Source organism: Melampsora larici-populina (genome assembly GCF_000204055.1).
Source record: "Melampsora larici-populina 98AG31 unplaced genomic scaffold MELLAscaffold_31, whole genome shotgun sequence".
NCBI classification, from domain to species: Eukaryota; Fungi; Basidiomycota; class Pucciniomycetes; order Pucciniales; family Melampsoraceae; genus Melampsora; species Melampsora laricis-populina.
In genome coordinates, this window is record NW_006768795.1 from 79352 (window position 1) to 92320 (window position 12969).

Here is a 12969-nt window from a genome sequence, read left to right on the forward strand (position 1 = left end):
ATGAGATCAAGTTTGATTAGATATCGATTTCTTAAATCAAAGGTAAACTGTCTTCTCTTAATGCTAATGCTCATGGGCAATCAAACTGATCTCTTGATACTTCTTACTTTTAGGTTCCATCAAACCGGTCTATCCCGATTCCTGGACCCTCAACATGTCCTACTACTACTCAGTCAATTAAGACTTTTCTTCGAAGTGCTTCAAACTTGATAACCGATCCATCAATACTTTCGATCGAATATGATCGATCGGTAAACGAATCGGAACTCGACATAGAATCTGCTTCCTCGAGTTCACTTCCAGATCCAGTTCCAGTCGAATCTATCTCGTCACAGCTTCGAAACCTCTTATCACCCTCACCTTCAACATCTCCAGCTAAACGTTCCACACCACCTAGAGAATTAGCCTTCCTCTTGCCATCGGCTCTTTCCCCATTACTTTCAACCTCTACGCGGGATTACCTCCGATACATATCCGAACTTCTTTCCGATCCGATTACTCCTGCCGATCAACTATGGAGTGAATTAAACCGAGTTCATGCTCTTGGTTTATTCTCTCATCTAGCACCTGAAATTTTTCCTCATCTGTTCCATCATTTACCATGTGATCCAGAACAGATACGTTGGAAAAGAGGAGGAGAATTGAATCAACCTAAAAAAATCGAACAAATTCATCTTAGGATTATTTTTTTATTAGATCGACTTGCTGAACGTAAATCAAATTCATTAGAAGGAAGTTTACCTTCCACTTTTAAACTTTCGATTTGTCGTACGGCTATACTTGAACATTATGCTTCACTTGGATTTTATCGTGGTGGTTCATTGGTTTGGGATATATTGAATGATAATGGTTTACCGGCTCCTACGGCTACTGATCAGGTTTTACTATTGTATTGCATTCGTCAAAATATGATTGGGCTTAGTTGGCCAGACGAACGTCCTTCAAAACCATATGGAACAAGTCCATCAACATCTACTAGTCTTCCGCAAGCTGATAGTGGATCACCAAAAGAGATTGAAAGAATGATTGATCGAGCTATCCAAATCGCAACCCAGCTTTTATCTGAACCTACAACACTCGGCACGAAAGCTGAATCCTTGATTATTCGATGGTCAACTGAAATCTTAGCTTGTGCTTCTCAAGTTGATAAATTAGAAGATTGGTTAAGGACTCAACTTGGAATTGAACTTCGATACCCGGATTCAGGCTCACATTGGTTAGATGGATCGATTACTAGTGCAGTAATTCGGATGTGGAGGTCACAAGGTGAATTAGGAAAGATGATTACATTTTATCAAGCTGCTGTTGAACCATCAAAAGAAATGAAAGCCCGACTTGAGAAAAAGAATAACGACTTGAACTTTTTCTCTTCGGTTCCTCACTCTATACCCATTCCTACTACAGGGGAGGAAGTAATTCAGGAAAAGCCAGTTGAAAAGATAGAGTATGTGACCGAGTTACCGATTACAACTAGAACTTATCATGACCTTATTACTGCATGTGTTCAATCGGATCGAATTCATCTCGCTTTACATTATTTAACTCAAGCTATTGAAAGAACTGAAGCATATGTAACACATCTGTCAACTATACCAACCAATACCAAAACGAAACCACCTAAACCCCCTCTACGATTACAACCCGATACTTATCAAATCTTAATCCGACATCTATGTCGAAAAAGGAGAAATACCCAACTCCAAACAGTCCAAGCTCTTAGTCGAAGATTATTAGAAAGTATTGTAAAAGAAATAGAATGGTATCATCTTCATTCAAAACATTTATCAGAAATTAGTTCACAAGGAGATCAATGGGATGGTTTACTTGAGAATATAATACCAAAAAATCAAACTGAAGATCAAATTCAAGAAGGATATAGAGGATTGGAGATCGAAGTGTTTAAACCCAGATTTGAAATTGAAAGAATTTATCAATCAAAGGCTTTGGATTTAACTTCGACAAATTTAAAAGTTTCAAAAGAAAGAATCTCATTCTTAGGAAAAACTTTAAGACATACAATTAAATTAAATGAAAGATTAAATACAATGATCTTGAGAGTAAAAGAAGCAAGACAAATTAGATGGGAATTAAGTCAATTAAATTCAATACAAAAGAAAGTCAAAGAAGTAGAAGAAGAAGGACAAAAAGGAAGGTTTGAAAAGAAATTGAAAAAATGTCAAGATAGGATTGATAGAATGGTTAAGGAAAGGATGAAAGATAGTGAGGTATTTGGGTATGGACAAGAAAGGAATGTGTTTGGTAGAACTAAGAGGAGGATTTGGAGTGCTAAACAAGAGTTTTGATTGGGGAATTTCCTTTTATCTTGTGGTTTTCGAATTTCCTTGTTCTTTTTGTTTATGATTATATCTATCTTCAGGGTGGGGTCACATGCAAGTATTTGACTTTTCATGAGTGATTTCAATTGTGGTGTTCTGTTGTTATTCTATGAGAGATGGGTACATTGGTACTGTGGTTTTCCAAGACAAAAGGATATCACGCCGGGCTGTTTTGGGAAAGTTATCCTTCTACAAGGATAACCTTTCCTTGGCACATACACTGGGTGAAATGAGAAAGAAGATTTTACATCTGAAATTTTTTCTGTTTTCATACATGTCAAGTTTTTCCCTGTCCCTGAGATATTTCATGCTTGTGCTAGGAAATCTCTGATCTATCATCCCTCTATTTTCAGACTTCTCTCACATGTCTCTTATTGAAACCAACAAGGGAATTATATATTCAAATATGGGCAAGTAAAAGACCATTAAGAAGGGAAAAATGATAAGGCAAACTGATAAGAGTACAAAAAGTGTGGGTGAAGATAAAGAAAAGTTTACAAATTAAGCAGATAACAAAAATGATGCAGGGAGGAAGGAGCATCTCAGATGTGACATGATGAGCAAAGACACATAAGTATATTAAGGGGTAGAGAGGATAGATAGAAAGAGATTTTAAAAAAGGAGAGAGCGGCACTAATATTAACACTTAGCCACACATGTTGTTGTTTGACAATGGGTTTGAGGTCTACATCTTCAACAGGATCCAGTTTACCAGCTTTGAGTTTTTTAGCTTCCAGGTGGGGGGAGTAGACACATCATTCAGTCACTCATCTAGAGAACATATGAAGAAAATACAAGACTTACTTGGGGTCTTTGCCACCGCTGGCACAATGGAAGCCGGAAAAGTTACACCACCCTTGGTGGGAGGTGGACCATTACTGAAACTGCTCACTTTAAATCTGATCTTGAGGGGTTTTAGACCACTATCCTTTTGGTCAGATGAGTTGAACAGTGCTTACTTGCTTTCAGATAGACCCGCTTGATCTTCATCTTGCTGTTGATTGAGAATACTCTTGGTTTTGCATTCTTGATCTTCAGTGTGTTCTTAATTGATGTCCTTGCTTTGAGATACTTCCTCTGGAAGTTCAGATCCATCATCTTGGAATGATGCATCTGTTTTGGCCTTGGTGTTTGCTTTGACTATAACATCCAGTTTGGATCTGGTCTGTTTAAGAGCTTTGGGTTGAGCTGCAAGGATGGATGGATGGGGTCAGTCATTTAGAAAAAGATAAGGGTTTTGCAGCACATACATGGTTTGAGTTTGGCTTTGGATTTAACAAACGTTGTGGTGAGCAAGATCTCTACTTAAGCAAAAAATTTAAAAATTGTGTGAAAATTCGTATTTTTGGTCAAAGGCAAAATTATTATTGAAGTTATTAGTCATCAAGGGTATCATAGTTGATTCATAATCCTCATTTCATTATCTTTCAAATCATATATTTACATAAGCAATTGATAAGACCATTTAAGAGTGAAGAAAAATTCAAAAAGATCAATAAAAATAGTATAAGAGTGAAAATCAAATTAAAGGAATTAGTAAGAAGGGATTTGAGGAAGAAGAACATTTAGTTTGGATCTTAAGGAATGGAAACTGTTATGAAAAGAATGAAAGAAGAAGAAGAATATTAAGAAAGTTGAAGGAAAATTCGAAAATATGGGTATGAAAGGCTGGAAAGTGGTTTTTAGGTTATTATTATAAGAGTTATTGGTTCAGGAAGGTTTTATTGTGAAAGGGAAGGACAAAATTAGTCATCAGCAACTTTAATCATGAGGATTGATAAGGGAGGTGTGAAATTATTCAAGAAAAGGGAAATTTCGAAAAAGGGTACTATGGTATTAATTCCTGTGTAGTGATGTCATTGATGGATTGATTGCGCCAAGAGTTTTTCATATTGATTTTAGTGCTGTGTGATTGATTGGAGTGCTGTGGAATGATCTTTTGATAGAAGAAAAATCATTATTAGACGTGAAAATAGTCAAAATTTGTCAAAAATGGAGGTTTTTAGTTAATTACATATGGTAAAGCTTGTCAGAATTGGGTGTGTGATAGTTCATTCGACGCAGAATCAATGGTTTCATAATTTACAATCTTCAAATCATTAGTAACTGAGGAGTAGTGAAAAAGTTATAAGGCAACAAAGAAACTGGAGTGAATTTCGAATTTGGAGGTTACATGTGACATTTACATGACAAAACTTTATTTTCTTAATCTTTACAACTCAATAACTTATTCATCACACATCAGAAATAGGTGATATGGGGGTGATAAATGATCAGAATCACGAGGGCTATCAAATGAGCTATAGTAATCAAAAATTGAACAACTTTACAAAAAATTTGTAATTCCAAAAATGGATTTCAGCTATGAATATTAGGAAAAAAATCACCTGTATTCATCATAAGAAGATCTTTTCATCATTTATTAACATCAATTGATCAAATTCACGCCTTGAATCATTACAAACAATAATAATAATGACATCATATGGTTACATTGGAGGATTTTCTGTTGATTTTGACGGTTTTTGAGGGTTTTTGGAGGTTGTTGACCATTTTTGAAGGTTGTTAGAGGGATATATACTATTGTTAAGGATTTTACGGGCTTTTGTTCCCCTTTTTACTCATCTTATACTTTTTTTAGAGTGTTTTTAATCATCATTAAATTACTTTAGCAGTACTAAGTTCACTAAATTGCCCCTTTACATCAAAGGTGAGATTTCTTTACATGTGATAAGACTATAAGTCTTCATTGGAATAACAATCAAACTGATTGTTGCTTTTTGCTAGTAATTAAAGTTTTGTTTTGTTGTGCTCAGATTGGAATAACACTACAATAGTGTTGAGATTTCTTTATTTCTAAAAATCACGGGAATAATACTTGAATCAAGTATTGAGACAAATTTCTCTGGTGCCTTATCCCAAAGAATTCAGCAAAACCCCGTGTTGATTCTTTCAAAGAGGCAGTCTTAGGCAACTTCTACTAGTTAGTTATATTAGTAGATTATCCCTCTTTAAGCTCTGTAAAGCTCTTGTTGAGCTTTAAGTTCTACAACGTTTTAGCCTTGACTTGTTTAGCTGCCTTGGGTTTAGCTGTTACAGACACATCCATCTGTCAGTCTCATGTAAAAAACAAAGGGTATATCAGCAAGTCCTACTTGGTTTAAGTTTGGCTTTAACAACAGGTTTCTTGAGCTGCTTAGCGGCTTTGGTTTGACCTTGAAGGATAAAGCAAACACATGCATATATCAGTCAAATGAAAAAAACACCAAGGAGTAGAGACTGACTACTTGCCTGATTTCTGCACATCATCAGATTTCAATGTTGCACCATGTTTGTCCTTGTCATGTCTGACACATCACTGTATTCAAATGGCAGCTTGCCTCCAATACACATTTTTTATCCTTTTATAAATATGCTTTTTTCAGCTCTTTAGCTCCACAATCAAGCAGTTAGAATCAGATGACATATGGGTGACAGGACTCTTGAAGCACAAAATTTGCAGGAAGAATGAATCTAGAGAGTGGTTATGGAAAAATTACAAATCTTTGAAAAGGGAATTCTTCTATTGAATGACCTGCATATTATGTTAAAAAAGATGATATATTTTAAATTTGATCCTAAGACAGTGCCTGTGGAGAGGGCCCCTGACATCAAGGGCTCCAGCAAGTACAAAGGCTTGCCTTTGTACTTTTGAAGGCCCTGACGTTGGGGTACCCTTCACGGGCACGGTGTGAACTATGGGCCATAAAATTTGGAATTATTATGTAATTTTATAATTTCTTCTATGCATGTAGATTTCATCTTCTGAAACCAACAATAGAAAATGAGAAGCACAACTTGTAGGTTCAATCAAGTGGGAAAAGAACCAATCAGCCACTTGTAAAACAAGCTCAATTGACCAACAGACACATTATCAATAATGATATTGTTCTCATGGCAAGATCATTTACAAAGGTTGTACTCCAATCAAGGTACTACAATAATATTGAATGGATGGAACTAATATTGTGATCAATTGGATGTGCCTTATACATACTGAAATGCTTGCACTAAGGAAGATAAAAACTTGAAAGACGGACATGCAATTCACTTCTGGCTAGTTTAAACCAGAAGTTATATGTCATGAACATCAATAGAAGTTGAATACTCTTGAATTAACAATTCTCAACAGCTGGGAATAACAATTGGAACTGTAATTGACTACTTGGATTGAACACAAACCCACAGGACCAAAAACTAAAATAGAAATCTTGATGGCTGGAAAAATAATCCTCTGGCTTGCTAGACCTTTTATGGAATATAGATGACATTGGGAAAAAATATTAGCTAGAGTCTTGAAAAATATTTTAGAGATTGTTTGAGGTACTGGCAACTCTACAATACCCACTTTCTTCATGGTGGGTCACATCTGAGCAAGAAATTTTCATCCTCCTGAAGCTATTTTGCTATGTTCAATTCCAGCCAGGCATCTGATACTGGTATTGATTTGTCAATGCAAGAAAGAAATTCCTTAATATAGGTGTGAGAGTCTTTGTATTGTGGAATCTTCTTATCTTCTTTGCTAGATGCTTTGATGAAAAACTTGGGACAATTTGGTCTGAACTTATTTATTCAACTGAGAAGCGCATAAGCACTAAAGTGATGTTGGCTATAATGAATTAAATTAGGATTCACAAGCATAATAGATAAAGCATATTCAACTGTATTGGGAGCATGAGGTCTTGTATCTTCAATGGCTTTGCGTAAATATTTGTGATTGCCTGTCTGAACTGGAACAGTTAACCAAATATCTAATAACCATTGGAACCCTTCTAATAGAGTCAAGTTCATGTTGTGTGGATTGGAATGATAAGCCCAATGGGCCTCTACTAACCCTAACAGGAACTCATGGGTGAGAAGTTCAATTTCCGTGGACAAAAACTCTCCATGGGTCAATGTATGTCTCCTAGGGTTTATCGCTGTTGCAAAGAATTGATTCAGTTTTATCATGGAAAGTATCATGGGTTCCTCAGCTGCTATATCAAATGCTGATCTTTGCTCATTTCTGTAGATACCTGTCAGTTGAAATTTACAGGACTCCTTTCACTGTGAACATTGATCATTCAACTTCCTCAAGTGGGAATGGGAAAATGATTAGGTGTAGAATTTGTCATAAAAGGATTTATCACTGCACACCTGAGCCATGACACCCACACTACATATGTGCAGCAGCCTGAGTGAATAGGTGTATAGTGGGTAGTCCCTAAACGCGTAAAATTGGGTATTTTGAGAAAAGAGTTTATAAAATCCACAAAACTGATCCAATTTTGAAGCCGAGGGCAGATTTGGAATCCTCACATCAATATCAGTCCAAAATTGTATTGAACATATTGTTTTTAACAAGGCTTACAGTAGAGAAAGTTCTTTTCATAAAATGGAGTTTGTAATAAATCAGCTTTTTGGCCGGCCCGACATTACACGCTTTTAGACACTACCCACTATACATACAGGGTTTCTCAGTTATGTCCTTGTCTGGATGAGTGAATCATATGTAATACATGCTGTAAATTTTCTTTAGCTTGACAAAATCATTCTACAAATCATACACTGACTCAAAGGTTTGGTGTAATTTAGTCAACTAAACTTCATGTAAAACCCTTTCTGTTACTGACAAATGGCTACAAGAATGTTGCCTGACTAGCCATGATGATATATGTAGTGGATGTTTGGGACATTTTTGTCAATGGCAAAAAAGTTACATGATGTATCACATGTGATTTATTTATTCAGATGAGCAGAAAGCTGAGCAGACCTGTATGTATATGATAGGCAACTATTAACTAAGCCTGTTGCATATATGTAGTGTATGTGTTATGAATCAGGGGTGCAGTGATGGATCCTTTCATTAAAAACTACACTCTTAATCATTTTTGCCTTCCGACTTGGGAAACTGGATGATGTTTACAGTGTTTTTTGTAGGCATTGAATCATCCTTTTCTTTTATTTTAATGGCTTCAGTTGCGTCATTTTGGATTGAGACACAATCATCTTCAATATTCTTCAACCAATCTGTGTGTTCAGATTCCATCTTTGGGATTGGATTGATCTTCTTTAGAGTTTCTTGATATTTATCTGGTTCACTGAGAATTCAGAGGCCATTGCAATGTCTCATCCTGGCTGCTAAAATCAACACTTCCTGGGGTGTGCCCTGCCCAATCAAATCCACTCCCTGTTTTCAGCAAGCAATCATGTATTTCAAAGGCTGATATTGGGAAATCATCCATTGACAAGGCTCCTGAATATTTATGAACACAGCTTGATTTACCCGTGTTTGAAGACCCTGTGAACCCTTTTTCCATCATGTCCCCATGAGGCAATATATCAGGGGAGCAAGGTAGATGTTGAGTATAATAAGTGTTTGTGGTATGAAATTGAGGTAGAATAGTTTGATGATCTTCTAGTATCTTGTTTGGGTTTGGTATCTCCTGAGTATTGCTTTCATCTAAGGCAGAAATTGCTGTGTGGATCAGACAACGAAATACATTGGTATGGGTGCGGGATTTTTTATATTCTGGAATTCTCTCAAATTGTCTTCCAGAAGCTTCAATAAAACACTCAAACCAATTTGATCTGAATTTCTTCATCCAACTGAGGACTGCATAAGAAATAAATCTACATTGGCTGTTGTTGAATAACTGCTGATTTCCAAGCATAACAGAAATAGCAAATTCAATAGTATCAGGAGAGTAAGCTCCTTTATTCTCAATTACTTTGGGTAAATATCTAAGTTTGAGTGATTCAACTGGAACGGTTCTCCATATATCTAATAACCATCCAAATCCTTCTACTAGTGTTGAATGAATTTCATGTGGGTTTGAATCATAAGTCCAATGGGCCTTTACTAACATCAACAGGAACTCATGGGTCAGAAACTGGATTCTCCTTCCCAAATAACTTCCATCAGCTGATGCCTTTTGCCTATCTCTCTTCTTGCTTTTCAAGAATTGATCAAGTTGTATCATGAATGGATTCAATTGCGACTCGGCTGCTGTATCCATTTTTAATCTTGGCTGATTTCTGTAAATATCTGTGTGTTCAGCTCTAGATTTACGGGACTTCTTTGTTGGAGGCATTGCATCATCATCCTGATTAACTTGAATGCCTTCAGTTACAACATTATGAGTCAAGCCACAATTATCATGAATTTCAAAGTCTGATATTGGAAAATCATCTGTTGACAATTCTCCTGCATAGTTATCAAAGCAGCTTGATTCACCTATGTTTGAAGATCCTGTGAGATCTGTTTCCATTCAATCAAAAGTCCAGGTCAGTAAAAAATGTTTAAAGAAAATATCATCCTTCAATGATTGCAGAATTCCAGAAGCCATACCTTTTCCTATCCCATTTGTTGAAAAAAATCCCTGGACTAATACCAATTTGGTGCATGATAGGATGAAGAATATACCAAAGTGTGTCCAGGTTTCAATATGAGGCATTAGCACTTGAATGAACTCACCACACAAGTTTGTAAAGTAGCGGGGTTAGAATGTGTTTTTTTAGTGGAGATTCAAAGATATCTGGATAATTTTGGACAATTAGGGGACATGTGAGATTCACTCCCTGATATAACCTGTCCAAACTGGCTATGTACTAGGTCTCAGACATGTGTCTCTGATTCACATGAAACCAAGTAGCCAAGACTCCATTTTTGATTTTCATACAAGATTTCTGTGAAACATGTTAGGGATGTTTTTTGAGGAAGCTGCCAGATAGATGTGATATCAGTATTTTACTGAGACTGACGAGAGGATATCTGGGAAGCCACTGCTTACTGGTAGGCCAGAGAATACCATCTACTTCAAGAGGATTTCAACAAAATTTCAAAGTAAGTTCAACAAAGCTTCAAAGAAAATTTATCTGGACATCAGATTCAGAACATATAGTGTGGAATCACAGATTTGCAGCTCCAGGATATATCAAACTATTGAATCCCTCTAAAAAACTTAGATCTTTAAAATGGCATCACAAACATGGTACAGAAAAATCCAATGATAATTCATTTATTCAAAAAACATCACTACAAGCCTGGATTATCCATGCCAACAGAAGCAAAAGCCTTGGAAAATTCCAACAGGACCCTGTCACCAAGATCCAGTGCTAAGACATCACAATTTGATAAGTCTTTGAATACTTTTTGATTTTGAGATGAGCACTAAGTTTCACAGTAGACCTTGTTGATCTATGTAGACAGATGCAAGATTGCCAGCTGAACCTGATTATACTACCAATTCCCCTACACATATTTGTAGAGCTGTAGAGCTTTGATATCAGGGGGTTTCAAGTCAAGAAATTTACAGTATTTTACAGTCTAACAAGTTGTCCGATGTTGCAAAATATACTGTAATTTAAAAAGATCAAGATACCTTTGTCAAATGCTGGTGACCGTATATTTGCAGAAATAAAAACACTGTAAAATAAGTTGTCCGATGTTGCAAAATATACTGTAATTTAAAAAAATCAAGATACCTTTGTCAAATGCTGGTGACCGTATATTTGCAGAAATAAAAACACTGTAAAATTGAAAAAACTTGTCCGTCTTTTAGAAAGTTTCACAAAAATTTTCTGACTTGAAACCCCCTCTTGCAAATCAATTTTCTCCAAAGATATTTGATTGGTAAATTGACAACTTGGAAGAATCCTCCAAGCAAACTTACAAGTCTTATAGTATTTACAAAGGTTAGACCCAAACCTTGTATATATTGTGAAAGCCATAAATTGTCTTGTATCTGTAAGCTAGCCAGAGTCTGAATGTGTACTGAACTCCTCCTGTAAACATCAAATATGGTTGATGGGGCACCTTTTCAATCTATACAGATTTTTTTGGTCAGATTTCCAAGAGTACACCCCTGTTGCCTATACACACCTGTAGCTCTGAAACAACACAATCTCAAATCTCCTTGTTTTCTTTTTGGAATAGCATTACTAAGAAAAGTCCAGAAGCATGTAAGAATTTTTGATATCTCCAGAGGATTTGTTCCCAAAGACTGGGTTTATGATGATACACTCATCCAACAACTCTGTTGGATCTCAATGATAATATGTACACCTCTGTACACTGATCTGAAGCAAAGGCTAAGATATCAAAGATAAAGATAATGTTCATCAGCAACAATTTTAATCATAAGTATTGATTAGTGTTGAGTGAAGTTATATAGGAAAGAGGAAAATTCAAAAGGTGGTAAACAAGGGTATTATGGGGATTAATTCATATGTAGTGGTTTGATTAGTAGAAATTGAGTGTTTCAAATAGTTTGAGTCGTTGATAAGGTGATTTATAAGAAGGATCATGATTGTAATGCTGAGATTGAAGAGCATAGAAGAAGAAAGAGAGTAAAACATGCGTAAACAGGTCATGGGAGTGAAAATCATCTGTAGTCTGTCATCAATTACATACATCAAATCTTGTCTGATCAGGCTGATTTGTAAAGATTCAATTGATGTAGAGTCATCTGTTTGATAATGTACAATATTCAGACCAATAGTATCTGGAGTGTTGTGAAAACTTTATAAAGGATCAAAGTCAAAATTGATGAATTTTGAATATCAAATTTGGCTTACAGCCATTCCAATATTGCTTGTTGCACATTTTGAAAAGAAAATGTTTGTGATCTTGAAATCAAATTTTCAACCGGAAACCAGCAATGTTTGAACGGCTTTACATGTAAATGAAGGAAACCTGTGTGTAGCATGGGTTTTGGCTCACACAACCACGTGTTATATGGATTATCAACATCTAAGAATCCTCAAAACTATAGCGGTACACAAACATACCAACCACTGTCAACATTATACATTATCCCCAAGTGGGAATGGGAAAATGACTATTATTGTAGTTTGTCATAGAAATAACTATCAATGTGCACCTGCACCATAACACTCACACTACATATGCGCAGGAAGCTGAGTAAAGTGTTAGGTATCATGTACATATAGGTCAACCTGAGCCCCGACCCCGGCGCCCCGCGGGGACCCCGACCCCGACCCCGTCCGGTTTAGGGTTCGGGGGGCGATTTTGGACCCTTAATGCGTAGGGTGCCCTATCGGGTAGGGTTAGGGGTCAACCTTGGAATAATAACCCTACCCGCGGGTCCCCGCGGGTAAAATGCCCAATACTGTGTTTTTGCTTTCTAGCGTATGACTCGGCTGTCTGAGGAGTACCACCAGGCATTGCGATAAAAGTTGGAAACAACCAAGTTATTGAGTGACGAGTCTTGACTCTTCAATCAAGGAAAAAGATACATCATACGTTCATCCAAGTTGGTTGAACGTGTCTTTTTCCATCAAAGTCATTCTACTACTTATATCTCACATAGGAAGCAGGACTGACATTGAGGCCCATTTCTCTTCTCACATCGTCATCTTTTGCATTGCTCAATTTGATTCATTTTTACGTAATGTCATTTTTATTATCTGTTCCAATTTCTCTTTGACTGTTGACGGGACCTTTGTCATCAAAAGGATTTTTTTCGGGGCCCCGCGGGCTCCCCAAGGGTTTTTCGGGGCCCCGGCAATTTTTGGGGCCCCGAGGGTAGTAGGGTAGGGTTCCGGGATGCCTGTCAGCCTCTTAGGGTATGAGCGGGTAGGGTTCGGGTAG

The 12969-nt window shown here is 36.6% G+C and overlaps 2 protein-coding genes across 2 annotated transcripts; one reads left to right on the forward strand and one right to left on the reverse strand.

The window, feature by feature from the left end:
- Window positions 1-2303, forward strand: MELLADRAFT_65040 (uncharacterized protein; the record flags this gene model as incomplete). The annotated part of the gene is made up of 2 exons (XM_007412451.1): window positions 1-42; window positions 114-2303. 2 exons carry the CDS (start codon window positions 1-3, stop codon window positions 2301-2303), a joined length of 2232 nt encoding a protein of 743 aa, XP_007412513.1.
- Window positions 2304-8452: 6149 nt separating this feature from the next.
- On the reverse strand, window positions 8453-9811 carry MELLADRAFT_108640 (uncharacterized protein; the record flags this gene model as incomplete). The annotated part of the gene is made up of 2 exons (XM_007412610.1): window positions 8453-9615; window positions 9706-9811. 2 exons carry the CDS (start codon window positions 9809-9811, stop codon window positions 8453-8455), a joined length of 1269 nt encoding a protein of 422 aa, XP_007412672.1.
- Window positions 9812-12969: the final 3158 nt, after the last annotated feature.